The sequence below is a fragment of the Ambystoma mexicanum genome, chromosome 2q (genome assembly GCF_040938575.1).
Source record: "Ambystoma mexicanum isolate Mex_15411 chromosome 2q, UKY_AmexF1_1, whole genome shotgun sequence".
Classification (NCBI taxonomy): domain Eukaryota; kingdom Metazoa; phylum Chordata; class Amphibia; order Caudata; family Ambystomatidae; genus Ambystoma; species Ambystoma mexicanum.
The window spans coordinates 650,154,749-650,178,850 of record NC_090924.1 but is presented as its reverse complement, the minus strand read 5'-3'; the positions used below and the strand labels follow the sequence as shown (position 1 = coordinate 650,178,850).

Genomic DNA, 24,102 nt, shown 5'->3' with positions numbered 1-24,102 from the left:
GGGTTCTTAGCTAGAATAGCAAAACAGCTCAGCCAGGCTGTTGGATTTTTTGGTGCCCCTTGGACGTTTAGGTGTTAAAATCAGGTTGCTTAAGATTCTGAAGGCCAGCTGAGAAGAGTTCAGCTTTTGGGTTGGGCCTTTCTGCTTCAAAGTTCTAGAGTCTGGATTCTGGATCTACGTCTGGATTCTGGATCTTCCTGCAGGGTGCTTCGCCAAGGAATCAGTTGATGAGTGGAAAGTGTGTGTTTCTGGGTCCTCAACAGTCCCTATTTATCCATTTTCAAAGTGGGTGGGGAGGCTGATTATCTATGCCCAACCCTCTAAGGATCTGATAGGTCAGAGAATTTCCCCTCTCCTGATTTGAGACAGGATCAGTGTGTCATATGTGTCAGAGTGACATTGTGTTTATGGGCCAAAAGAAATCCCTCCTCTTTGCTTTTACTTAGGAAATCTATTTTCCCCAAAAAACATATTTCCAAGATGCACAACTTGTTAATAATACATAATTACGTGACAGATTGCTTAAGGTACATTGCTGTCTAACTCATCTTCCTGCGAGCTTTAGTTCATAAATGACAACTTTTTCACACTTTTGGTGGGTTTCTCAATGTTAGTTCCGCACCAATTTTTATACATGCGTACAAATCCCATCTGGACATATTCCTGTAATTTTTCATGTTCCTAACATGAACACAATGGCTGGAATATGAATAATTTCCGGGATTCAGTCTCAGAACATAGCACTGATTCCATATTAGTTTTAAACTGTGAGCACATTTTTCCTTTTAACAACCTATAAGTTTCATATTTTTGTCAGTCCAGTACAATTTGCTATAAGCATTTTTCTAAAACATACATTTAGTTCAACTTCAATCCACATCTTCAGTCTGGCCCGCCTCCAAAGATGGGCTGAGTCAGAGAGTCACATGGCTTGTCTTCCGGCCAGAGCAGTTGTTGCTGTCAGTCACACAGAATGAGAATTTTTTATTCAGTTCAAGGAACCCATTGTTTCTTGCTCAGGGCAGCAGAGGAAATCACCTCCCCTTCTGATTAACACGCCAATGCAAAATCCTCTCCTTTTGGTGGGAATGAACAATTCATTTTTAAATGAAGAAAGCATTCCGTACAAAAAGAATGTTATAAAGAATTTCAGGAATGTGGTTTCCAAATGGAAATAAGTGATTACAGTCGGGACACAAATTTTACATTTTTTCAGTACATCAGGATTTGGTTACAAAAAATAGAAGAATGAGCGGTATGGTAAGATAACGTAAATTAATAGCTGCATACATAATCTAGTTGCATGGGGAACAAATATATGATGCACTGAAATGTCTTCTTGGTAAGAATATACATATGCTAATTTGTTATAATTTTTTTTTTGCTGAACCTACATTGAATAAAATGTTTGCGAAAAGAGCAATTTACTTTCTATTTCAACTATATTAAAGCTTTAGGATACTGATGAATTAAATGAGGAGAGGGATAATAGAAGGATGTCATAGGGCCTGGAACTGGATACACAAATTAATGTTGAAAAAAAGATGTAAAACATTGTTCAGTATACTGCAGCTGAATAGTTCATTTTGAGAATCACTAAGTAGAGGGTGCTTTCATGCACTTTTGGACTGCAGTCAAGATTGCCACGTTTTGGTTGATAGATGATTTGAGTTAATGATGTGATCACACTAGGTGGGCGTTGAGACATGCTGTGAGACTAGGATAGGGTATCTCAATTCGGCAAGATAGTATTTCAAACCAATACAGGCATCCGCTTGATTGGAATTCCACCGCCCATCAATGTCTTGATGGCCGACTGAGTTAAATGACTATCAACTTCTACATATATACATAGCTTTGACTACAGCAGCAAAATAAAATCCAAAAGTCTTGAGGACGGGGGACGTTGAGTGAAGAGGTCTGGTTGCAGGACCTGGTCACTCAAGTTTTAAGAAATGAATGTACTACCGAAGGCCCCAGGAGGGCTGGGTGTTTTTAATTATTTGTAGGCCTGTGGATGTTTTTTCTCGTCTCTGCCAGTCCTTTTTTGTGTTTGCTTCTTTATTAAACAAAATTGCCAAAGTTCTTTGGAGAGGATACATTTGTGATTTTTGCAATTTTATTTTTGATAAATCTATACTAGTATCATGTATTAACTTGCTTAGAATTTGTTTCTGTACTTCAGTTTATTTATGCATCCATGGTTGCATGTTTTTAGAACATAAATGCAGATTCCTTTTTTTCCACAGAAAAAAGTTTAGTTCTCTTGGAGTGTAGTCTGCTTAATTTAGGAAATGCATGCTTCTATCAGAGGGGTGAAGTATTTGTAGTCGTTGTTGGTGGGATGGTGGTTTCGGATTCTTTGAGGATATTTCTAAATTACTTTTATTAAATAAGAAAATGGCCCAGCTTTCCCTATTTTGAAGGGGTTTTCCTACCTATCTAAAGGAACTAACGCATCATCATGAATTCCCACGGAAAGACAAGTCTTCCGTCCAAACCTAGTTCTATCCTAGCCCTACAACTAAGAATCGAAACCTAAACAACGTCAGGAGATTGACTTGATTCTCCTGATAGCAGTCCTTGTGATAGCCTCTTTGTATCAATGGCCCTCATTAAGAGTATGCCGGTAACCCACTGGTGCTGCCGGCGTGTTACTGACAGACTTCCCTTACCATTGCACAATATCCAAAGTATTCCCAGGATATTACGGGTGCCAGCAAAGCAGTAAATTCCCATTCCATGGAGAACTGTATATCCCAATATACAGTCAGCCTCTGTTAATGTTAGTGGTTGTCCGTAAATCTCCTCCAGTGTACCACAAACCTTCCTCCAAAATTCAGAAAGTGTAGGGCAGTCCCACAAAATATGTACTAAATGCGCACTCTCACTACCACATCTAGGGCAATCACGTTTAGCAGCTGGGTAGATTGTCGAGAGAAATGGCGGTGTGTAGTGGGTTCTGTTAAGTATTTTAAAATGAATCAGTGGATATCTGGTATTCAGTGACACTTGTTTTTTCAGCACGCAGATGTGCATCCATTCCAGACAAACGAGAAGCAGTCCCCTGCCAACTCATTAAAGAAAAGTTTACCCGGCCACATTGGAATGTTGTGAAAATAATGAAGAAGCTTGGGCACGATTATCATCTTTACCAATGCAAGGCGATCTGCTAATGACACCGGGAGACATGACCATCTCTTTAGCTTGGTCTTCAACATCTCTGTATAGCGCCTTTAATTCAAGTCCATTGTCAACTTACTGGATCGCGCGATCTGTATCCCCAAGTATTTGACATTGTTAGGAGCCCACCTCAGCCTGCATGTGATGCCGGGTTTCTGTGTGGTGTCTGTCAGGGGGGATATCTCTGATTTATTGTTGTTAATACATAGGCCTAAGTGTCTACCAAATTCAACCACTGCGGACATTACACGCCGAGGGTGTGTGTCTGGGTCACTTGTGTATTCTCAGATGTCATTTGCATATAAGGAAATTATCTCGGGTTGGCCTATCCAGATTCCTGCTCTGCTAAACTTGGTACGGGTCATGTCAGCCAATGGTTCTATGACCAAGGCGAACAATAAACCTTGTCTGGTGCCCCCCCCTCCCCCCCTCAGCTGTAGCACCGGGAATAACACACCATTAGCATGTACTCGTGCATATGGCTTTGTGTACAGTAACTCCATCCACTTTATAAGTTAGTGCCGAAACCCATAGTTCAGGACCGGAATAAGAGTGGCCAGGAGACGTCGAATGCCTTCTGCATATCTAAGGCCACTGCCACTACACCCTGCTCTTGCGGGACTTGCGCGACTTGCGCTAGTATTTTATAGAATCTGCGCAGGTTCAGCACTGCCGACCGGCCAGGTATAAAGCACTGCCTGGTCCTCGTGGACCATATATCGCATCAGTGGGGTTAAGTGTGTTTCTAGAACCGTGGCAAATCGGTTAGCGTCTATGTTGATCAGCGACAGTGGTCTGTATGACCCACACTCATTGGCCACATTGTCTGGCTTAAGCAATAGTATAATTATTGCCTCATCTAGCGTGTCCGGTAAATAGCCTAGTAACAGGTCCTGTGACCAGATCTTAAGCAGTCGCCGAGCGAGTTCCGTAAGGAACTCCTTGTAAAATTTGGCGCTAAGTCCATCAGAGCCCAGGGCCTTCCCATTATGTAGTTCCTTGATGGCATTGTTAATCTTTTCAATATTTATCGGTTTGTCTAGGGACATCCGTGCCTCGTCGGACAATAATGTCGTTGGTATCCCTACCTGGTATTTATCCATTTCTTTTATTGTAGTTACCCCTTTTGAGTGTGAAGATCGGAGTAAAACTCATAGAATACCTTATTAATATCTTCATCTGTATGGGCCGCGGAACCATCGCTCTGCAACACACCTGGGATATGTGAGTTTCCCTTCTCCGTTTTATCCACCTGGGCCAGTAGCTTACCCGGCCTATCTGCTTCACCGTACCTACGCGCTGCAGCCGGCCTATCAAAGAAACGTAATATCCTATCAGCTGCGTCACAGTATGTGTCTAGGGCCTTCTTTATATCCTGGCAGTGGTGTATTGTTGTTTTAAACCTGCCAGTTCAGACTCCCTCCTCTTCAATTCGCCCCTGATGGCCTTTAGAACTCTGAATTCAGTTGATATGGTAACTCCTCTAATATAAGCCTCGAATGCCTGCCATAGTATCACGCTACTTGGGACTGAGCCCTCGTTCAGGTCAAAATACTGCTTAATGTGGACCCTTATGTTTGTCTTAAATCCGGAATCCTCTAGTGCGGTCAGTTTGAACCCCCAGTGTTCTCTCCCTGTGGTCTGTCCAGTCATGTGTATGGTTAATAGTATCAGTGAGTGGTCCGAGATGGTGCGAGGGAGTATTAAACAGTTAGTAACACTGTTCAGTATAGTCCCCGTAACCAGCCACATATCTATTCAGGGGTGCATGTCGTGTACCGATGACCAGAATGTGTAGCCCCTTTTGGATAGTGCTCAGAGCCCGCCATACATTCTGTAGCCACAAATCATCCATATTTAGCAGAAAAGTGTGTGCCACGTTCGTTAGGGTCTGTATCGTTTATGTACGGTCCAGTAGTGTATCAAGTATAGTGTTAGTCGGACTGCATATTATGGAAGCAGTGGGGGAATTGTGCTCATTTATGAAATACGTCGTCATAAAAAGCAGGTTTGTCTGTGTTGGGGCCATAAATGTTAATCAGTACCACCTCCCGCCTGCCCAGTCGACCGCAGACTATCACGTATCGGCCCGACTTGTCTACCCTGGAAGCCAACTGCACGAAGGGGAGAGAGTAATGCATCAATATCATAACACCACATGATCTAGATGAGAATGACGTGTAACACCTGCAAACACCCCACCCAGGAGCAAATTGTGCTGCTTGATAACCCAACATATGTTTCTTGTAAAAACAATATATTTGCCCCCATTCTGTTCACATATGCACAGATTTTACGTGCCTTAAATACACTTCCGAGGCCTCTGACATGACATTCCAGCTTAACCTAACGGTCTGACTACTGTTGTCTGCCTGTGCCATCATCTTCCAATTGATATTCTGAAATCGCTTCCATGCTTAACTGAATGACCACAAAGCACTTTTTTTTAACATTTTCAACCAAACCACCCTTCGCATACCCACTCCCTCATAGCTCCCTGAACGTTGGCTATGTGTACCCCTCTCCTGGCCCTATCCCAAACAACCAATAACCTCAACATGTGCACTTGCATGAAGGGCAACAGTTACCGCTTCGAGTGGGGCTTGGTTTGTGTGGCCATTATAGTCGCACAACAGGTCTATATATGCCACGGTGTTGAACAAAAAACAGTCAATGGTTACCATTTGCTCAATGTTGTTGGATCCATTTTTTGGTGCTGGCAGCTTCAAATGGGTTTCAAGTGGTGTTTCCCTCCTGTCCTGGCGGTACCTGGATCTGAGTCTTGACGAAGGAGACCGCTTCTTCTGGCCATGTAAAAAAGTAGTATTTGCTCTTGTGTTGAATACGGAGGCATGCAGGAAACAGCATGGAGTATGCAATGTTGCGGTCCTGAAGTAACTTTTTTAGCCCAGCAAAGGTCCTCCTCTCTTGTGTGTTGCCACCGTGAAGTCTGGGAAGATGCGTGTAGTGTTGGAGCCGACTTTAATCTCCTTTTTTCTCACAAGCCGATCAGGTCTCGCAACATATCCTCAACTGCCTTCTCCCTGTTGGCCCTCAGCCCGCCCTCTGGGACACCGATAGTATGAACATTGTTTCTTCTTGACTCGAAGTCTTTGCACTTCGCTTTCACTTGTTCCATAGCCTTAGTTGTTGTAGATACCGTTTCGCCGAGGTTTGACACTGTGTCCTCTGTACTGCTTATACGGTTCTCTGCCTCAGTGATGTGTTGGGTTTCTTTCTCCAACTGAGTGCGTATCGAGGTGACGCCTGCTGTGATGTCGTCCAATTTATTGTTGACTGATGCAAACCTGTGTTGCACAGTCCATGTTTTTAATATCAATGGGGTTCAGGGTCTGGTGCTCATTTGCAGTTGCAGGATCATCGGGTGCATTGGCAGCCTCCATGTGGGATCTTCGGGTAGGCTTGATAAAGCGGTCAATTGTGCCCCCTTCTTACCACCCGATCCCTTTGGCATATTGTCACATGGCTTTTAGACCAGGGGGGCTGTGTAGTCCGCCTATCGCCGTTTTGGGATCTATCAAAAATCTGCTTCTATGGGATTATATCGGGCTCCACGTTCTTGGTGAGGAGGCTGGGTCCCTCTCACCTTCTGCCGATTGCTGTGGTAGCATCCCACCAGAGGCACACCAGCCGTGGCAATGGGGGGCCACTTGGGGGTCCAGTGGGGCACAGATCACAGAGGAGTCGGTAGCTTCCCGGATCAGTGTGAGCACATCCACCCAGCGCTCAATGCCTGCACAAAAATGGCTGTCCGGTTGTTCAATCCTCGCAGTTTCGGTTGATGTGTAGCCTTAGGCCAGCCTGCGCCGTGGCTCTGTTCCCCTGACAGTTAATGCAAGCGGTGTTGACGAGCATTCACCGCCGCTGCCTCTGACATATATTGCATATCTCGGCTGTGTCTGGCAACTCTGCGATGTGCAGGAAGTTCAAGCGCGGTTTGCTCGATCTTTGATCCAGGTTGTTCTAATCCGATGCCCAGAGGAGCCACTTTATCTGCGTGCCGATGCCGCCCTGTCGCAGTCTTGCTGCCCGATATCCACACCGGCGAGTGGAGCTGTCTCGCCCCGAGCCCACGGTTTAGCTCGCCCGGGCCCAGAACTTGCCATTGTCTTCCATGGGTGCCCAGTGGGGTGTGCCACGCCGCTTAGCATACATGACTCCCCGTGTCTGCTCGACCTCTGGTGACGGCGCCTCGGGTCTATGCTGGCCGGCTCCGATTTTGGACGTGACTGTCGGTGGGTTCCCAGGCTGCCAGCCTTCCAATCCTGCAGGTTAAAGTAGCATTTGATCTGCTATCGCCGGGCTATTTCAACTCAATATCCCCACTCATTGCAGAGCTCATACACGATCCGCCATCTTGGCACACCGCTCAACAGCGCCCCCTCCTCCCAGAGGTTAAGGCAATGGTTGGACCTCTAATGCTCCCAGGCTCTGTGTTACACATCATCTGGTCGACTCAGTGCTCTGCGGTCCAGGTCCCCATAATACCACTGTTCTGATCATTCTAGTTGTGAGCTCCCTTACCTTCTCCCACTGCCACTACATTCTGCCAAGGACCCTTCCTGGTGTGCTACAAACTCTCTGGATGTATTCTCTAGTTGGCTGTACCTATTCTCTTGCTGCGTCATGTATGGTAGCTGTAGCTCCTCCCTAGCTCTTCTCCTTTCCCACAGATTGCACTATATTTACTCTCCTCCTTCCTGGTCTCCTATTTTTCTGTTGATTCCTTTCCTTTACTCTTCCTGTTCAGTCTTTACAGATGGTTCCAAAACTCTCCGGACTCTTCACCCCCTTCAGGTTTCAAGTCTCTCCCCCAGATGGTAAACCGTTTTCCTCTTACCGCCTCAATTCTCCCTCTTTATCTTATGGTCAAACTCCTCCCCTGCCCAACAACTCTTCTCCTCCCAATGACAGTGTTCCTTCTCGTCCATTTAAGCTTCTTTTTCCAAATTGCTTGTTTTGCTTCCTCCAACGGTTCTCTCTCCCAGATGACACTTCCTCTTTGTTCAACCTCCTCCAGATCCCCCCTCACGTCCACCACCTCTACCTCTCTCCTCCTGCTCCCCATGGCAGATGGGGAGCAGGTGCAAGTGGATCTAGGTCACCTGACCTAAGCCCCACCCACCTTCTTAGCCCTGCCTCTTCCTTCCTGCTCTTAGATCAAGGGCGTCTCTCGCCAGGTTGTCCTAAGTGGAGGGCAGATGAAGAAAAGGGCAATTCCTGTTTGGACCTGTTCGGACCAGGAGGACCCAGGGCCCAAACCCCTGTTCAGTCAAAAGGTAAGCATGCACCAACATGTGTTTACTCCCTCTGTCCTCACAGGCCATCCCCAACTCCTCTGGTCCCCCCGTGATGTTCCCTGTGCCCCCACCCTTCTCGCACACAGGTATTGCCTGTTTTGCTTGATTCTTCCACCCTGCCCCCGCTCCTTCCCCCTCCAGCCTACTTCTGCAGGAGTCTGTCCTGATACATTCTGGTTTTACTATCACTGTCTTGTGGCCAATGCTGGACTTGACTTATATGGACTTCATTGTTTCACAGTGCGTCACCCTTTATCCACTCTTACTGGACTTTCTTTGCATCTTGTACACATGGTGGCCCTGAATCATGCTGTTCCCATCTTCATCTTGTTTCCAGGCTTGCAACATTATATTACTACTAACTTCTGCAATTGTATTCGCTCTCCCCTCTTGCTGCTCCACTCTTTTTGACTGCTTATTCTCTGTTCTCTCCTACTCTCCCTTTCTCCCTTTTCCTATCTCCTCCCCTCCTCCGCTTACTTTCGTCTATGCACTTACTCTATCAGAATTGTACCTGGACCTAGTATGATAGCAACCATGTCGGTCTCCTCCCCCCTCCCGTTACTTGTTCTCACCCCCCTCCAGCACTATCTGAAATCTTGTCAGGCCGAGTATGATGGTTAGTTTCACATCCTTACTGTTCATGGCCTGTAAGAATGTCATTGTATTTTCCCTTGTTCCCTCCCTTGCTTTGAAGCGCTTTGAAACACATTGTGTATAGGCGCTATATAAATAAACTATCATATCATATCACTCTTCTAAGCACTCCTCTTTAAACCCTGTCGGCCAAGCTCCTTGCTCCATCTCCTATTGGGACTCCCCCCCCACTGCTATACTGAACAGGCAGCTTTTTATAGTAGGGCCTTTCCTCCCCTTGAGTGAGACTCAACGATAGGAAAAACGCCTGTGTACTGTAGACCGGCCTGCTTTGTGATTGGTCCATGTGTTGGTGATCATGTGGTTTGGATGGAGATTAGTCTTAGGTTTCATGAATTCCTGCCACCATCTTAGATTTTAGAAAGGCCATTGTTAGGTTCTCTCGCTTCCTCTTGAAACCCTGCTGCCACTGTCTGCCTTAGCCTTGATCCCTCTGTTCCCTGAGTGCGTGAATCTGGAGTTACGAAATCTCCAGCATGCCTGGGCATCTGTTGTTAACATTAGCAATTTTTTCGTCACAGAATTTACAATTTTGGAATCGCTGCAATGCTAGTGAGGCCTGGAGAATATTGCTCTTTTGTTTTCTTCGCCACATGGTGTAATGTATCTGATGGAGTCATCACTATTTTCCCGGCGGTGATCTCCTCCCATGTGTACAGGGGACACCAGCTGCTACCTGATCCTGAACCTGGGGGTGGCTATATGAGGGAGAATCACATGGAAGAGATCGCCTACGGGGAGATATCATGGCTTCATCCAATGAGACATGGTATCCCCCATTTATCCTTGAGGATAACCCTCCCGTACCTAGTACCCTCACGGCCTATTGTCACATAATCCAGGGCTGACTTGCCCTTGAAAACCATTAAAAATATTTACCCAAGTTTATTGTGCACATTTTCAAGAGTGGACTTCTTTCCCAGAATAAGCAGAAAGTCGAGGTGTGCTGTGGACGTGAGAGAACTGCGCCTCTCTGTGCGGATCGAGATACTGAAAGGCTGAGACCAGTATGGTGGAGCCGCCTAGTTCGAGAGCCAAGAAGAAAGATCCTGCTGAGCGAAGAGGACACGCTGCAGGAACGCCAGGAGCCGACGATGGACTCCTGGGTATTCGCAGGTGTTAGAAAGCAGATTCTATCTCACCGGAGCTTGGAACGAAGCAGACGAGTCCAGCGGAAGCCGCGAGATACTGGAAAGCCGTGAGGAAGTGGTCGCGAGACGTCAAGAACCAAAAGGCCGTCACTGATTTGCTGTGGCAGAAACCAGTAACGCCAACAAGAACCGATGAGTCCACCCAGAGACACTGAGGCGTATTGGTGGCCACGCCGAATGCAAATAATTATAAATAACGAAGCCAAGAGAGAAAGAACGATAGAGCTTATTTTCAAAAGGGGAAATGAACAGCAAATTAAAACCTTACAAGTATGTAAATGTATAGCAAGTATATGGGAAACTGGGACAGGATAATTATCAAGCAGATACATTATTAAACAAAGTAAATGTGCAAGTCTGGGAGAGGGTCGAGAGCCTGCATGAACAGAAGCCCTGGCAGGAGAATATACCAGGCAATTACAAGAAATGCACAAAAGTTAAAGATGGTCCTGAGAAGAAATATCAGGACTAGAAAAGGGATTGTGTTAACCAGGAGTAAAGAGGTCCCGAGAAGAAATATCAGGACTAGGAACATGTTTGTATTAACCAGAAGAGAAGGGGCACAACCCTGGCACGAGAGAATACCAGGTATCCTGAAAGAGAAACAAAGTAGAAAACGAGACAGTTTTGTGTGCCGGTGCTGTTGCTGGTCAAGAAAGGCACAAGGAACTGTTACTTGTGAACATATCAGAAAGTAAAGAGGAATCCAGGGGAAGTGAGACACCCTCTGGAGCAGGGATCTTTATCCTTGAACAACCTTTGTGTTAGAGTTATTTATTTTTCTCATTTGAACACTTTTCTACTCATGGCTAAAGACGTTACCATCTTCACCTTAGAATTTAGTTTATACTGTGAGGGTCAGAATAGAACTTTGAACGCGGGACTGTTTTGTTTTGGACATTCTGACACAGACAGATCCTTAGTTTTTGGTTTAGATGGGGAAACACCTCATAGTGCAGGGGCAGAGAGGCATTTTCCCAACACCTTTTATTTTTAATAAGTCTTCAATCAGAATCATGACTCGTGTCCGAGTTTCATTCCGGGCTCCTCAGAATGATCTGTGCAAGCCAATTCTGTGAAGTTTCAGTTTTAAAAAAAAAATGTATTACACTCCACGGTAGTTCTGCAACCTGCATGACGGTGAACCACAATACAAGTTTCATATGCCTTTGGTGCTGAAGGAAAGAATGTATTTCTTTGCTCATCAATGACTTTAAACGGTTACAATGTTGTTCCCTTAAAGGGAGAAGTTTCATTTCCCACGATATTTGGGTCTGGCTTAGGAGCTGGGAAGGCTCTCTGATAGTGTTGGCCTTTTGGGAAGTGGTCTTTTAGCTCTCTGGACTGGTTGTGTTCACATGTGTGCATTTGGGAACAGGTGGTAGGCAATCATGAATGATCCTTCACCCTTCTGGACAATTCACAATCCTCTTGACTCTCAAGCTGCACACAGGTCTGAGGGCCTGAAATTGGAAAGGAACATTTATATTATGTATGATTGGGGCAGGAGACATGTAGAAATATGAATGATTGACATGCAGTTTTTTGGCATTACCCTGCCAGAGGGTGTCTTTTCTGAGGCTCAGGCCTATGTCATGTGAGGGTCATAACTTTCATTGACAGTCCCGAAGGCCCATAGTGATGGACTGTTTACATTAAACGGAAAAGGCTTAACCCTGCAAATGTTGGCATGAGGTGCTGCATTTTCATACGGTTCTGCCATCACCACCAAAATATTGCAGTACCCCATACTCGTACCCCTTGTTCAATTTCCAGTGGCTTTATAAACACCAGTGGAGGTTTGCCCAGCAATCTTACCTCCTTGATGCGCAGGGCCTTCCATATTTATCTGACCCCAAGATCTTGCTTACCTTCAACTCCAGTTATGGTGCTTGCAAATGTACGCTCATAATGTAAATCGACCCCCCTCTACTCCCCCCCCCTCCCCCCCCAACAAGTGTAGTTGAGCCCCACACTCCGCTTATTTCCGTTTTCGAGCACGTTTTATTGTATGTTTACGTTGTGAAACTTTGTGATGTGGCTCCTGTGAATTTTTTTTTAAATGTGTTTTGTTTTAATACAGGTGGCCAGGAACAGAAGCAAGTACAACACAATATAATAGTTGACATGCGAGAATTTCGCAGTGAGCTCCCATCCTTACTTCACCGGCGCGGCATCGACATTGAGCCTGTAACTCTGGAAGTGGGAGATTACATTCTGACTCCAGACATCTGTGTAGAGCGAAAGAGCGTGAGCGATTTGATTGGCTCGCTAAACAACGGTCGTCTCTACACTCAATGCATTTCCATGTCCCGTTATTATAAGCGACCAATTCTTCTGATAGAGTTTGACCCCAACAAGTCCTTCTCGCTGACTTCCCGGAGCTTCATTCACCAAGAAATCTCCGTCAACGACATCACGTCGAAGGTTACACTGCTTACGCTTCACTTCCCAAAGCTGCGCATTCTTTGGTGCCCTTCTCCCCACGCCACTGCAGAGTTGTTTGAGGAGTTGAAGCAGAACCGACCTCAGCCCGATGCAGCAACAGCAATGGCGATCACAGCAGATTCAGATATTATTCCGGAATCTGAAAAATACAATCCCGGGCCCCAAGACTTGTTATTGAAAATGCCTGGCATCAACGCCAAAAACTGCCGGGCACTCATGAACCAGGTCGCGACAATTGCCGAACTAAGCACCCTGTCTGAGGAAAAACTGACAGGAATGCTGGGAAATGCCAGCAATGCGAAGCAGCTGTATGATTTTATTCACATGACCTATACTGAAGCTGTTTCACTTGGAAAAATGAAAAAGTGATGGGTGTGTGGCTGTTCCGAGTGCATGCATGTGCCTTTAATCGTCTTGTATGATTGTAAAAAATGCCAGAAAAGGGTACTTCTTTCAAGTAGGTGCATCTGCAGTCGTTTTGAATGTAATGTCAGAAATAGTTGAAGTACCCACTTGTGGTTGCTAAAAAATATGCATTACCCAGCGAAAAAACAGAAATGCCCGATATGAATTTGAGTGGTTTGATGCTTTGCTGAAACGATTTGCTGAAACGATGGTTTTTCATTCTTGTCTTGTAATGCAATCCAAAGAAGGGAAATACGTATTTACAGCTAACGTTAAAAACCTGCAAGTAGCTCTTGGCCGTTTTTATCAGTAAATGTTGGGTGTTTATGCTGTGTATTGGCAGCAATGTAAGTACTCAGGATTGGCTCTAGGCTGCTCGGATCATAGCTGAAAGGTGTTTCGAACTTCTGTACAGGGGGCTTATTCAGGAAAGACTACCTTTCTCCCACAGAGCCACTCTAAACATGACATGCCATTTACACCTAAGTAAAATAGAAGTGGCATTGCAAATTGGGGACATTTCCAGGAATTGTGAGTAATTAGGCGAGCCATAGTCCTTTGAGTGACTTGGACTCCTTATTTTTTGAATCAATGCATTTTACCTGCATATAATATTTACATCTAAATTGGGTAGAGCCTTTTGGAATCTTGTTTTTATTGTACCTAATGATTTCCTCTACGAGGGTGTTGGTGAATATGACCGCAGGTCTACGTTGATGCTGAGGTGTACATTTTGAAATGAATTCGTTTTTTAAAAATGAAAAGCTTTTAACAACCCATGTAAAATAAGCACTGAAGTGTACGTCCTAAAATGTTTATTCTGCACTGTTTTCTGCTCTTCGGTTGTGTCCCTTTATTATAGATTCGATTATTTATTTTAATTTATGAGGTGTTATTCTTCTCCCACTTCTGGTCATTTTCATTTACGATTCACCACAGTAATAAAGCGAGCTGATGGCTCAGGAAATGCTCGAATGAAAGTAGGTTAACATAAAATATATATATGTGTGTGTGTGTGTGTGTGTATGTATATATATATATTTTGCGCACACACACAGAGGGGGATATGTGTTTAGTGCTTACTTCATACCTATCCAACATTTTTAATATACATTTTAATTTGTAGAACACACATGTATTTTAAAATGTTTGGCATTTGTTATCAAATAATCTTTCTTCAGGGCCGGTTTGATAGAACGTATTTTCTTGCAAAAAGGGTTCAGAGACAGATCTAATGCTGCCCATTGCAAGATTCTGTTGCTGGGACCCCACGTTGCAATCGGTGTCTTGTGCACGGTGGTTGATTTAGGTCCTGTAGAACGTGTTGCGGTGCATCGCTAACTAGGTTTAGGTGTCTGCAAATAGGCAGCAAGCTGACGAGTGGTAAGTGCAGGGTATGCTAACATCGGCTACCTATCTGGGATAGATATGCTGGGTCTATGGCCACTGATCCTGAGGCATGGAGAATTGGATTGAGTTCCTGTGACCTCCAATGGAAACATCAGTCCTGTTAATTCAAATTCCTTCGTTGCTATCAACTTTTCCCTGGTACTAAGTACTAATGTCTGCATAGTAAGCGTCTTGATCTGCTTTATTTTCATCCGTAATCATCAATCGAGTGCATCGCTGGAAGTTCTGAAATGTTCCTGGACAACCTTTATCACTAATGTCTAACTGCAAGATATTTGCTATCCCGACCAGGAAGACCCTACTCAGCACCATTTCTGGTTTTTGGCATGTGTCTTTTTTTGTCTTCCAACAAGTGCCACACACCATTTCTGTCCTGATCTACTTTGCAAATCTCAAGGCGTCCACGTTCCATTGTACCTCAAGTGGTACTTCCCCTTTCTGCCAAATATCTTCAAATATTCCGAGTTTGGGCATTTCAGGTTTGTTCCCTTCAAACTTTCTAGGGTACCGTTTCCTCCACTTTGCGCAATTAATGCTCTTCAGAAAACCCATGACATTCCTGTACTTTCTGCACACTGTCACTTGATCCAGATTGTGGAGAAAGTAATATCACTACTCATAAGTTTTGATTCGGATAAGCTCCGTGTTCACAGGCTAGTGTGTGAACCCACTTACCCACTCAAGCAGCAGGTGTTTACCTCCCCTTTGAATTATGATCCATGTCCAGCATCACTGCTAAAACAAAATTCAGTCGCCATTAGCAATTAACATTCTCCGTTTGGAATTAGGAAGCTATGCAGTCGAGATGCTATAAATGTTTTAATATGCCCGTTTCTTTGCTAATATGTTGTGGCCAGAACAATTATTTTACATTGGACTGTGGCTTCATTAGTCTAGGCTACTAGTTAAGTCACTTTAAGGACAACAGAGTTTGCTCTGCTGGAATTGAGGGTCCACTAAATGTCTTTCCTTCAGCATATCCCGGATTGTGGCTCATATAAATGCATGACATTGGCTACTCTATCTGCAATCACTGACATTGCAGTTATAGTTCAGAGCTGAAGCCTTGATTTCAGGTCATTCAAAACTGGATTCATTTTGCACTGGTTCTGTAATGTTATTCCACCTGTGTCCAGGTGCAATTTGTTTTTTTGCTCTGTTCCTTTATGGATATGCGCTCTATAAATGCAAAATACATACATACAGCCCTCCAGTATCCCTTAGTCGAGCTGAGCTTGAAAATATCCCTGCAGCAAGAGGAGAATTTTGTGCAGAGGGCCATGTGAAGTTGTCAGTCATTTCTTTCCTATGCATTACCTTGACTTACTCTCGTCTGCCAACTTTCTTTTAGGTCAAGGCATTTAACTATAGTCTCATCTTGGTTTTCATAGAATTGCTGTGGGATTGTAAGGAGTATGTCAGTATAATCGACAAATGCTTTTGGGCAGCATTCTTTGACATTCCTGTTTAGAGCTTAACATGTTTATTTACGAATCCTAAACAAAGCCATGTTGGACTGCCTATACATTTTGATGCAGTGAATAGTTGAAGCACCCATTTGAGCAGAACCCATTTTGATTCTGCTCTGGTTGCCCAGGTATTAACCACCCATACGCTTGGAACTACCAAGATGTCAAGCAGCCTGCTAATTGTTTAAGTAATTTACCGTAGTGCCGCCTTTAGTTGGTCTAAGTTACCCTTGCTGATTATGTAACTGGATAATCTGTGCCTGTGGGTAATTAACTAATTGTAGGACCAGCAGACCCGAGTTCTAATGTAGACTCCTGACCTTACCAAAACTGTTTGATCCTTGCCAGATGTATTACCCTGTGCCTTAATTCCCTTAATGTACAAATGTAAGGAATGTTCGCATCTCGTGTCAGTTTGCGTTTTTTGCAAAGTGTAGCTTGGAACCTTAATTCACTTGTCAATACTTTATCATGGGTCCAAGGCACCCAATACATGTTTAACAGAATTTCAGCATAAATTGTTTGTCTTAACCAAAAGTGACTTGTTAACATCAAATTAGTGATCATAAAATGCGATGGGAGTCAAGGACCTCTTAGCTCATCCAGATATTTCTGCAATGACTTCACACTGATGTGGTCTTCAGCTTTACCCTTGACTTCTCAGCACTACTGTTTGACAGGCCTGGGCTTCTTGGATTGTTTTCCTCTTTGCTGGTTGATTCCATGCATTCACTACATTTACCTTGACTTTTTTTTTCTCCATGCAACAGCCGCGCTTCTCGTCTCCGCACCACATCAGTGTTATGCTGTAGTTTTAGAAGAACTCTTTTTGGTGAACATTTCTTGGTACTCTTTTTACCTTTAGGAATAGGTCTCTAACCTTACCCATTTTCCCACCCTGTCACCTTGTGTTTACATGTTAAGAATGGAGTCAGCACATTCAAACTTGTGTTGTAAAAATTTCAATATTTAGTTACATGATGCACAGAATTGCCATTTTGTGTATAACACGTCTCAATTTAATTGAGTAGTCTTGTTTTACAATGATCCTGCGAGGGGAAATAAAATTGTGCTCCCATACAGGGCTGGGATCAACACATACCCCCATTTGTTCATTTTCGCCCCATTGCCCCAGCACTTTGAAAATTCTTGATTTACACTTTAGGGGGAGTGTGGGATGCTGGTGTGGTGCACATGAATGTGAACTGATCTACTCAGCTGCTGGTGCAACGTACCTGAAATGTCATGCGAGTTACATGTCAGGTTATTCGGTAGAGCCCTTGGACAAATCTATCAACAGTGGCTGACACCAGCGTTTCAAATTCCTTTTTCATCAGCAAATGGTAAAGCTGATTAGGACATAGAATTTCAGCACGCTACCTAGCTTGTGTTAAGGTTTGACTGCCAGCAAGGGGGTGTGCCGCATCATGGCCTGGCCTCCGCATGCAGGACCCTAGTGCGTGTGGGGGCGGGAAGCAGAGAGGAACTTTAACAGAACGCACCACAAGGATCAGTACATGATGTATCTCCACACGGCTGTTGGTAGAATGGCCCTATTGTCCTACATGTAAGCCTGCACATCTGTGCAAACCAGGCTCACATTCCAACAAGGCTGCCTCAACCTTTACCCCATGAAGATACTGCAGATAACATTCTTAGCAATAATAATGAATTGTTCGACCTTGGCATGTGCAATCAGGAAGTCTTAATAGGCAGGATTAAGACAGGAATGTATTCTTTTTTAGAAAAAGGTCATCCAATATTGTGTTGCTTATGAACATTCTTACTGTATTTCATAGTCCTATATTTGGAATAGTACAATGGCATTCATTTGTATGCTGGTGACCTTCATGTGAAATCTAAAACTCGGATACACTTTGATATCATAGATTTCACAATCGAGCCACAATCCCATGACATTTTGTTGGCATGAGGGCCACATACTTGCTTTGTTTCATATAGTTTGAACCGAGTGCTGAAAAAGAAAATGATGTCATCATTGTGCGACTGTTCTGTTTTCTGAGATGGTGCCTGGCAGTGCAATTTCCTAATCCTTTTCAAACCAAATGTTTACAAATCTACCAGAAGCAAGTGGGCACAAATATTTATTTAACAAAGATGTCAGAGTTCACCGTAAAAATGTTTTTTGTGATGTCCTCTTATTGCACTGTCGAAGTTAGCATATTCATTTTGTGTTTTAACAATGTAAAATAAACCTTTTTTCTATTTTTACAGAATGTCAATAAATATTACCATTTCCTATTTTGATATAGGCTAAAAGAGTGAATTTTCTTTAAAGTGCTCAAGTTAATCTTTGGTTTGCTATATTCCGTGACATCCACTTTACTTTAAACCACTTATAAAGCGCAAGACCTTGGACCCATGGGCACTAGGGCGCTTACAAGTACACAAAGCAAAGATGCTCACAGGAAGGTGCCTGAGAGAAAAAGCCCGAAGCGAGGATGGAACGATTAAACGAACAGTCACCTTTTCAGTTTTCTTTAGAAGGATTCTAAATTAGGCTTGTCTCTGAGGTCTAGTGGTAGATTGTTCCAGGCAGTAGACGCCGAGAGGTAAAAAGGTCAATTTTCAGCCCTTATAGTTCTACTTCTGCGGAGCATAAGGAGTTTCTGGTTACTAGATCGTAGTGATCGACTTTGTGTTTTTCCACTATGAATTATTTCGAGTAGCTGGCCATAATGCCTTGTAAGTACTTAAAAGTGATCACTAGAAGTCGGTAACGCACTCGTGCCTCCACCGGAAGCCAGTGCAGGCCTCTTCTTGCATCCGACACATGGTCGCGGCATTAGAGCACCATCACAACTCTAACAGCACCATTTTGTATAACCTGGAGTCTATTCCCCTCTGTTTTGCTCATGTCCACCAATAGGCTACAACAATAGTCTACTTTTTACTCCGGTGATAGCTCGAGCAATAGTCTCATAAACCAGAGTAATAAAGGGCCTAAGGTGGGCTAAGAGTTTGATTTAGAAGGCTGCAGCAGAGACAAGACTACCTACGTGGGCATTCATCCTGAGCTTCTGGTCAAAGATGACCCCCACTTATTAGTGGCATATGTACACAGTAACCAAACAAATTGTTTTCTTTAGCTGAACAAAGCAGGGCAGGAGTTTGCGCATCCCTCACACTTCTGGGGGTGGTCTGGATTACATATACCACTCTAGATGGTGCAAATTAGAAGGCTGCTTTAACTTCATTTTTTGTGCTATTTTGCTCAGCAGCGCTAAAATACAAAGACCAATATTGCACATCGTGGTTGCTTTTTAAAAGTTTATTCTTGTGAGCGTGCATCAACTTCATTTGTTTCTTTTAGTATGAACACCCTTGCAGACAGGTGGCACTCGCACCCAGTGCATTTTTCTAACATTCTGAATAATATTTCCCTGGGCAAGTTAACACCACTGGAGAACATGGTAATGCGGGTTAGCACTATATTCATAATTTGGATCAAATAGTGCAGTTTATTGCGTCCCTGTATATATCTGTGGTTTCCTTTGTTTTTTTGTGTGCTTACTTCAAATAATCAACCTAGCAGCGATGGGTGCCATTCGCAAGGTTTGCTTAATGCTCTTGGATGCTTATCACATTGTTTTCTCAGAGTTTCAAGCAAGCACTTTTTTCATTGGATTCATTATCCCTTTTGAAATCCCTGACTGCAGATTTCAGTCATTGGGGGAAACGCAACTTTGGAAATAGGGCAGTGTGGTTGAGCAGCAATATACTGTGGTTTTGGCTCGGTGGGAAAGGGGGCAGGGGGTAGGTTAGTGACCCATAGTGCAGCAAAAACTGCTTGTGTGGATAGCCTGCTGGAAATGGCAATTGTTTATTAATACACAGTCACCTTAGTGATGTCATAGGTCCCACCTTATTTAAGTTTCTGGCATTCTGATCTTCTGAAAGGCAGCGATTCTGTGTGTGCGCTTTAGTTTCGATCGGTTGCCTCGGCTGTCCCTTCTTTAGAAAGAGTCCCAGATGTCTGAAGCATGAGAACCTTGTGTTTATTTTGCTCTACTTTTGTGGTTTGAATTGTGTACTTTTTTGTAAGATACCGTAGTGATTGTTCACACTTGTAATGGTTAGAACTGTATTGCTATACTCTAACGTCCCGTCCCCTTTCCTCCATACTGCATGGGCGTCCCTTGCTAGGGACGGGAGATGGAACCTTTTTCACCAGAACAACCTTCTTCCCCTTTAAATTTAGAGGCGCATGGGGGCGCGGCTCTGGGAGCATGTGCTCGCCTGACTCCGCTCACCGGTGCCACTCCCCAGTCCCGTTTTCCACATCAACGGAAATGGACCGATTTCACCAGCGCTCCTGGGTTTTGCTTCAGCCATGTAATAGCGCGTGCTCTTCCCCGGATACTACTTATATCTTTTTGTCTTCTTTTTGTCATTCAGGTACTTGGTCCTCTGGTGTCACGTTCCTCCCCGGCGCATGTCGACTTCAGCAGGCTTCAGCAGATGTCCAGCAAGGGGCTCTTCCCTACGTCTGACCCCCCATGCTCTTTGCCTCTGCTGCCTTGGCCCTGACCACGGCTGGAATGTTGTACCATGTGCAAAACATTGACTTCATGCGCACTGAAGAACAGGCTAGCTAGGTGGAGGGAGCTCTTCGAAATGTTGCCTCCAGATTACTTGAAGGACTTTGCCAGACAGAGATTGAGGCCCAAGGGAGCACTGCTATTCTATCGCACCCTGTAAGGGCGACTCCTTCCCAAGGAAACGCCTGAGCGGGAGGAACCTCTCAGGTTCTCGCACCAGCACACATACCGAGGCTAGTCCAACTACCGGCCTCACGGCTGAGGGGGGGGGGGTCATCAGATCGTTCTGGAAGCAGTGCTGAGGGACTGCAAGTTTTTTTTTACCAGATGTACACCGAGGGCCAACACCCTAGTACCGGCCTAATATCCGAGGGGTTGCCTGCACGCAGCACTTCCGACGACACTGCCAAGGGCAATACGCCTTCCAGGCCCTGGCCTGAGGTGCAGGGTAGGTCTCATGCTCCACCACCAAGAGTCTTGGAGGAGGCCGGGCCCAGGGAGCCAAGCACCACGACTTTGGCACGTGGCACGCAGCTCGACAAAGTGGCCGCCATGCCAGACAACATGGCCACTCGTCCGATGCCACTCCTAGGAACGGAGCAGACGGGATAACTAGTTTCAAGGTGGGGCTGGTGTCAACCAGGTACGTGGCCTACAGTTTATCCATCAGCAGCGGAGGGCAGGATCCCCCTGCAACCTATCCACAAAATAAGTGTACCTCTACATTCGCTTCGCTGCACAAGGAAACAATGAGTTTGGTGGAACAAATCTGTTATTTGATCTGTCCTGATTATATATTTTTAGGTCTCCTTAGTTAGAGATCCTTGAGTATGAATCTTAGAATGTCCACCCACAATGCCAGTATAAAGTCAATTGTAAGTGTCAAAACGACATGAAAAAGGGAAAAATATAAGTCAGCAGTAGTCAATGATGCTGCTTTACTCAGTACAAACAAACATATATTTATTTTATTTTGCCCTCTGGACATGAAATCTGTCAGCTGTTTCAGAGTGTGACAACATAACAGAAAAAACAAAGTAGAACAACATATATAAACATATATATACAGTGTCAATTGCTAATTCATAAGTAATACGTGTGTTAACATTAGATCAACAATAAAACATAATAAAATGCTGAATTGAAGAATTTTGAAACAAATTGAAAATTTGATGTAAGCAAAAGAAGACTATTTTCTTCTTCTGAAATTCTTATAGTCCAGGTGCAGGCTAATAGTCAATGAGTCAAATACACGATGGGACAAGAGGTTTCAGAGTTACCCTTGAAGTACAGGATATTTTAGAAAAAAACAGAAAAATATTCCAGGGTCAAAAAGATATCTTTGCCCATCAGGGCTCCGAGTTGAGGACCCTGTGGGGGAGGTACAGAAGTGGGGTGTGAGTGGAATGTTTCTAAGGGTGCCTGCAATTACTAGACACAGGTACTAATTGATTAATTCTCACGGTGCCGGTCATTTGCTTACCTGCCGGGACTACAATCCCAACTGTCTGAGCTTGATCAACAGTGCAGAACAGTACAGACGTCTGTGGTGGTCACAAGAATAGTGGTGCAATGTGAACGCCTGTTGGGGTATGGGGAGCTGGCCTGTATGTGCAGTTTGAGAGGGCAGGTCAGGCATACGTGATGTCCTGTGGACACATTTTTGTTTTGCATTTGAGCGGGTTGTCAAAGTGCTTTATCTTGTTAATGGTCATATGGTGTCTCAAATGACCTGAAGTTTTTGTAGTGGGTTATTTCCGGGTCTGGGCGTGCTCCGGTGTGGTGGAAAAAAGGACAGTTCCCATCGTGGCGCTCCTGTAAACGAAAGCAGAGGTCACGAGCCATGATTAATGGGGTGCTCCGTCTGTTACGATGTAATCTGTGCATGTTGGAGCCTTGTTGCATGGTGTCAAATGTGATGCGCCATATGAGGAGAAAACACCCTGGACTAGCCCTAGGTGTGGGTTATGTGCGGAGGCTGCCCTAGGGGCAGCCCTCACGGCCAGCACTAGATAAGTGTCAAATTCCCTGTTCTGTAGGGAGCACCTGCGTGCTGCATGGAGGAAACGCTGGTGCTGAATAGAGACTCTACCTTACGGGCCGTGTGTGTGGCGAAGTGTGCTGGTTGTAAACTGGCCGTGGGGTAATATGACTCGAGGAAAGTGCTATACTGTTCAGAGCCTTACCTCTTCGTTTTACCGTCTGCAGCAAACGAGTTGAACGGCAATTTGTCTGCGTTGGTAGGTAGAGTCAGACGCGTGCGACCTGGCACGCTCTTGTTATTGTGTTGCCATGGTGATTCCGCGTGCAGCTTGGTACTCCCGTAATGGCATGAGCATTGTGCTGTGGGTGGATACGAAAACATATAGCGTATCGGGAACATGAAGAGAGCCTAGTGTTGTCGAGGGATCCCTAGTGATACTGTTGCACAATATTGAGTAAGCTTTTTGGCAGCGCTAATGTAATAAATTTACGCCTGAATTAGAAACCTTAGCAAAGTGTTGTTGGTGTTGCCATGGTAATCGCGCGCATGCATCAGCACTGCTGTCATGTTGTATAAGGGGCGGCCACCGTGTCCTATATTTGTTGTTTAGAGAGGGTGCCTGGTCCCCTATGGGTCTGTTTAACGATTGATTGTGTTAACTGTTTGGGGGAGGAGCCGGGACTAATTGTGATAATCTCATCCTGAGTCTGACAAAGTGGCACATGGGGCCTTAGACAGGTAGCTCTATCTGCCTACGCAATTTCTATCAGTGCCCAGTTGTGCCAGCATGGTGTCAATAAGGAGGAGTGTGCGGGTGCGGTATCTGTGGGGCTGTGTAGCGCCAGATACAGCGAACCATGTCCTGTTAGAGGGGCAGTTCCTGAAGCACAAAGGAATTCAATGGTGCCTATATTAATATGTGGCACTGTTGTATGTCACACAGGTTGGTGCCCTGACTCATAGCTGAGTATATGGAAGATGGCGACACCCAGCTCTTCAGTAAATTATGGGCTGAAAAATCTCATTCAGGCCATGGTGGTATGTGTCTAGATGATGGATCCACCTGGATTCCTTTTGTAGGAGGCTGCGTTGAAGATCTGGTCCTCCCTTAATTTTTTCCACCACCCACCAGAAAATATAATTTGGTGTGTGGTTGGTGGCTAAAAAGTTTTCAATTAAGGTTGCTGTCAGGTTTTTACACCTGATTTTTGATCAGTGTTCTGATATTCTGGTGTCCACAGTTCAAGTAGTTTGTCCGATGTACCGTAAGCCACATGGGCATTGGATGCAGTAAATAACGTTGTTGCTTTTGCAATTTGTGAGATCTATAAGGGTCCATTCCCGCCTTCTGATTGTGAAGGTTTTCATCTTCTTCGTGAATTGGCAAGCAACGCAATTACCGCAGGGGTGGTGGCCTTGTAAAGCACGTAAAGTTTGTAAACCACTCTTGAGTGTGTCTGGTTGATAAAGAGAGTGTACCAGATATTCCCTGATATTCTTAGCTTGTTTATA

At 44.6% G+C, this 24,102-nt stretch overlaps 1 protein-coding gene across 2 annotated transcripts in view; it reads left to right on the top strand.

The window, feature by feature from the left end:
• Nucleotides 1-18,312, top strand: part of ERCC4 (ERCC excision repair 4, endonuclease catalytic subunit) — a 469,013-nt gene extending 450,701 nt beyond the window's left edge. For both annotated transcript variants that reach the window (XM_069647829.1, XM_069647830.1), the window contains exon 11: nucleotides 12,396-18,312. In XM_069647829.1, coding sequence (XP_069503930.1) covers nucleotides 12,396-13,129 — 734 coding nt within the window. In that variant the 3' untranslated portion in view covers nucleotides 13,130-18,312. The remainder of the gene's footprint in view (nucleotides 1-12,395) is intronic.
• Nucleotides 18,313-24,102: the final 5,790 nt, after the last annotated feature.